Raw genomic sequence first — 4181 nt, 5'->3', positions numbered from 1 at the left:
CTTCTTCAACCACCACTACTACAACCACCACCACCACCACCACCACCCCCACTACAACCACCGCCGCCACCACCACCATCACCACCACCGACTCCGACACGAATGCCACTACGAACTCACCAGAAACGGAAGAGGTCAACATTTCAGATAGCTGCGTCATTGATGAACAAGTCTACTTTTACAAACTCGAGAAAATGCGACCTCACAAAAAAACCTTAGAAGAGTTGCTATGTCAGGTGCGAACACGTTTGCGAGCTATGAATTCAGATGATACACGAGTACCTACTTACAAGTACGTACATTAATTCCTTTACAATCACCAACTATTTCTGCTATTATCATGTGCTTCTTACTCTAAATTCTTTCAGAAATCTCCTGTTCTTTATCTTTATGATTGCTTTTTTTTAAATCTAAATCCCCCTTTTTTTTTTACTTTCATTATAAAAACGTTTCCATTGTGTTAATCTCATTCTTGTCTGAATGAATGTTAATTAATTTTCTTTCTTTATTTTTCTGTAAGTATTTCACAATCTCTCCTCATGTTGTAGCTATATAACCCCAGGTAAGTCCTGGTTGAGTTGAGTTATGAACAAAAGCATTTCTGCAATGATTACCATCTTTTCCCAAGGCATAGTATCACTCAGACTACATTACATTATCTGATGTGTCTTTTCTTTTTAAAAAGAGATCAATATGTAGTATTAGATGAGATTTTTTACCTACTATTTCTTGCAAGTTGAGCTATCACATACGTAGGGGTGCTACAGACAGACAGACATCCAATCAACCAACTAACCAACCAACCAAACAACCAAGTTTGTATGGTTGTGTATAGAAGAATATATTAATCAATGAAATTCTGACTGAGTCTGATTTTCGTGTTTTATTATTTACAATTTTTACAATTTTGCAATGTTGAAATAAACTAATACGTTCATGCATTACACAATCATCAAGTTTATGTGGTGATAGTTGTGTTCATAAATATATCTGAACAGTAGTGTTCACATATATGTGTGTGTGTGTGTATATATACATACACACACATGTTGGGGGTGCTGAAAAGTTCATGACTTTGGGTAAAAGAAAAATACAGGAGGATCAATTAATTATGATTTTATTCAACATATTCCCCTCTCCGATAAACATACTTATTGCAGCAGTCCTTCAGTTTTTCTAAGCCCTGTAAAAGAACTCAGAAGGTTGGGCCTCCAACCAGGCCTTTCACAACACCCTTAAAGCCAGGAACTTTCCAGCATACCCTCATATCAAACCTTTTACCACACAGCCACATCTTCACCTGTAAATATATATCTAATATGTAAATTTATATGTGGTTCTTTCTTTTGGTTATTTTCCTCCAGGGGTGTAATCAACCAACTGTGTAGGGTCCTTGGACTTTTGAATAAAAATGAGCTCAACAACAGTGTTCCAGCTGATGCTTTAGGGCTTCTTGAATGGGCTAAACAGATGCTCAATGACTACTATGAACTGAGGCAGGTCAGTATCTTCATGTGTTTTCCATCTTCTTTTAATTGTTTCAGTCCATTGAACTGTAGCCATGCTGGAGAACCACTTAGAAGGGTTTTAGTCTAGCAAATTGACTCCAGTACACTGGGTTTTTTCTTTTTTTTTAAGTCTGGTACTTATTCTATCAGGCTCTTTTTTGCTGAACCGTTAAGTTAGTGGAATGTAAACAAACTGACATCAGTCATCAAGTGTTAGTGCAGAACAAACACAAAGATGCACACAAGCACACACACATATTATATATATATGCGTAACTGAGAAGATCTGGCAACTAAAGTGAGATCGCAGCCATGTCTGATGCCAGTGTTGCATGTCCGGCCCATTTAAAAGGACCCTTGATGCGTCAGGTGATATGATATGCTTGAGAAGACCTGTTGAGTCAAGTAAAACCAAAATTGTAGTTGTGGCCAGTGCCCCCTGACTGGCTCCCGTTCCAGTGACATGTAAAACACATCATCTGAACGTGGTCAATGCCAGTGATCCCAGTTGCATACTGGAGTCGGTCTAATCAACTGGCCCCCTCCCACAAAATTTCGGGCCTTGTGCCTAGAGTAAAAAAGTATATTTAAACATTTCATCATCATATTTCCAGTGAAATACTCAGCATTTATGTTAGAGTTAATATTGAAAATAATCAAGAATTCTGATGGATTCTGTAAAACAACAAATGTTTCCATTATTATGTTCTTGTAGTCTGCCCACATAGCTCAGTCAGTAGAGTATCAGACCATTTTAAGGCAGCAAGCTGGCAGAATCATTAGCACACCTGGCAAACCAACCTCCACTCTCCACACCACCAATGTTATCCAAGGGAAAGGCAAAGGCCGATACAGCTTGGCACTACTGACGTCGCAACTCATTTCTACAGCTGAATGAACTGGAACAATGTGGAATAAAGTAATCTTGCTGAAGGACACAACACACAGCCCAGTCCGGGAATTGAACTCACTACCTCATGATTGAGCTCAATGCTCTAACCACTGAGCCATGCATCTTCACAATTTATTCACTTTGTTTTGAGTTATTCATGCATCCTCTTGTAGCTTCGAGAGTTTGATGATGCAATTGTTTATTTTTAGAAAGGCATTATAGGGTAGGTGGTAGAGGCCAGATCAGGCCAGTTTGAAGATAAAACAGGTAGAATATTTTGACCAGATATAGCCGGTTTGAATGCTAAAGGACTAAACCTTACACTTTAGTCAATTTTTTAAATATGTTTTGTTTCTTCTTTATTTTTTTTGTTTACAGCAAGATTCTTCTACTTCTTCTGAGGCACCACGTGCTGAGATTTCATCCGTTGATGTCCAGCCGATATATGCAATTCCCCATGATAGTTGTCAAGACGCTGTCCGTATAGCTACAGACAATAAACCCTCAACATTAGCCAACCATAGTGCTCCAAAAGCAGTAGGAACTGCTGATAGCGGATACTACAGTAGTGTGTCGATTCCTTATTTCAACAGTCATCAACCAAACAAACCGAGCAAGCCGCCAGCCTACTTAAAGAAAAATAAGCGCCATCTGAATGGCTATCACGTAAACGACAATAATGACCGTGCTAACAACATTTATACATGTGCCAGCTCATACAGTGAAAGAAGTGGTAAATGTATGTCCACGTTTATCAAAGATGACATTTCTTACGTCAGCGAATGTTCTGAAAGAAGGTAATATTTTTTTGTACCATCTCATCTTCTCCTATCTCTCTGATATTTATGTTGATGCTAATCCTGTTGTTGTTGTTTGTTATTATTATTCTTGCTGTTGGTCCAACAGACCATTTGACAACAGACAATTGGATAATTACGAGTCTAACAACAGACTCTTTGATAATTGCCTGTCTAACAACAGACAGATCAACAAAGAAAGACTTTTCTAATAATATTTTCTACATTTTGCAAGGCAGGAAACTGGTAGAATTCTGCCAGGGTCGATTTTGCCTTTCATCCTTTTGGGGTTGATTAAATAATTACCAGTTGATCACTGGGGTCAATTTAATCAACTCAGCTCCTCCTGGGGCCTTGTACTGAGATTTGAAACCAATATTTTTCACTTTGCCATATATTTTTGCTTGTTTTGTTTTGTTTTCCTCATTTTGTCATTTCCTTTTATCCCCTTTCTCTTACATTTTCTCTCTCTCTCTCTCTCCCTAGTTCCAACAGCAGCGCTGGGGCTTCACCAGAAGGGCTTCCATTCAACATGAAGGATGCAACTGAACCCATCGAAGTTTGAAACGAAAATTTTTTTTTGAAGTTCTTAATTTTTTTTTTTCTTTCTCGTTTTTCTTTACCATTAATTTGTCTTCCCCCCTTCCTCCCCCACCTTCTTAACATTCTTCACTCCCCTGACCACCACGACCACCACCCCAACCCATCCCTTGTATACATCGAACTATGCATATTTCACCCTCACCACCACCACTATCACAACCACTACCACAAGACCTGAAACATACATACTCAGTTGTTTTTTTTAATTTGTAAATCTTCCTTCCTTTCTTCCTTTCTTTCTGAGCATGTGTGCTTGCATACATAAACACACACACACACACACTACACCTGTTGTTGTTTCCTCTTAACTTTTGGGCAAATATCAATGTATTTGAATTTTTTATTTGGGAGAAAAACAATTGTCTCATTTTTATACACACA

The 4181-nt window shown here is 38.3% G+C and overlaps 1 protein-coding gene across 2 annotated transcripts in view; it reads left to right on the top strand.

Annotated features, from left to right (window-relative positions):
- LOC106882014 (uncharacterized) overlaps window positions 1-4181 on the top strand; it is a 59604-nt gene extending 55423 nt beyond the window's left edge. For both annotated transcript variants that reach the window (XM_014932563.2, XM_014932564.2), the window contains exons 9-12: window positions 124-292; window positions 1365-1500; window positions 2779-3197; window positions 3684-4181. In XM_014932563.2, coding sequence (XP_014788049.1) covers window positions 124-292; window positions 1365-1500; window positions 2779-3197; window positions 3684-3762 — 803 coding nt within the window. In that variant the 3' untranslated portion in view covers window positions 3763-4181. The remainder of the gene's footprint in view (window positions 1-123; window positions 293-1364; window positions 1501-2778; window positions 3198-3683) is intronic.

This window comes from Octopus bimaculoides, chromosome 21 (assembly GCF_001194135.2).
Source record: "Octopus bimaculoides isolate UCB-OBI-ISO-001 chromosome 21, ASM119413v2, whole genome shotgun sequence".
In the NCBI taxonomy this organism is placed as follows: Eukaryota; Metazoa; Mollusca; class Cephalopoda; order Octopoda; family Octopodidae; genus Octopus; species Octopus bimaculoides.
Note: the sequence above shows the minus strand (reverse complement) of the source record. Positions and strands in the feature narration are given on the sequence as shown.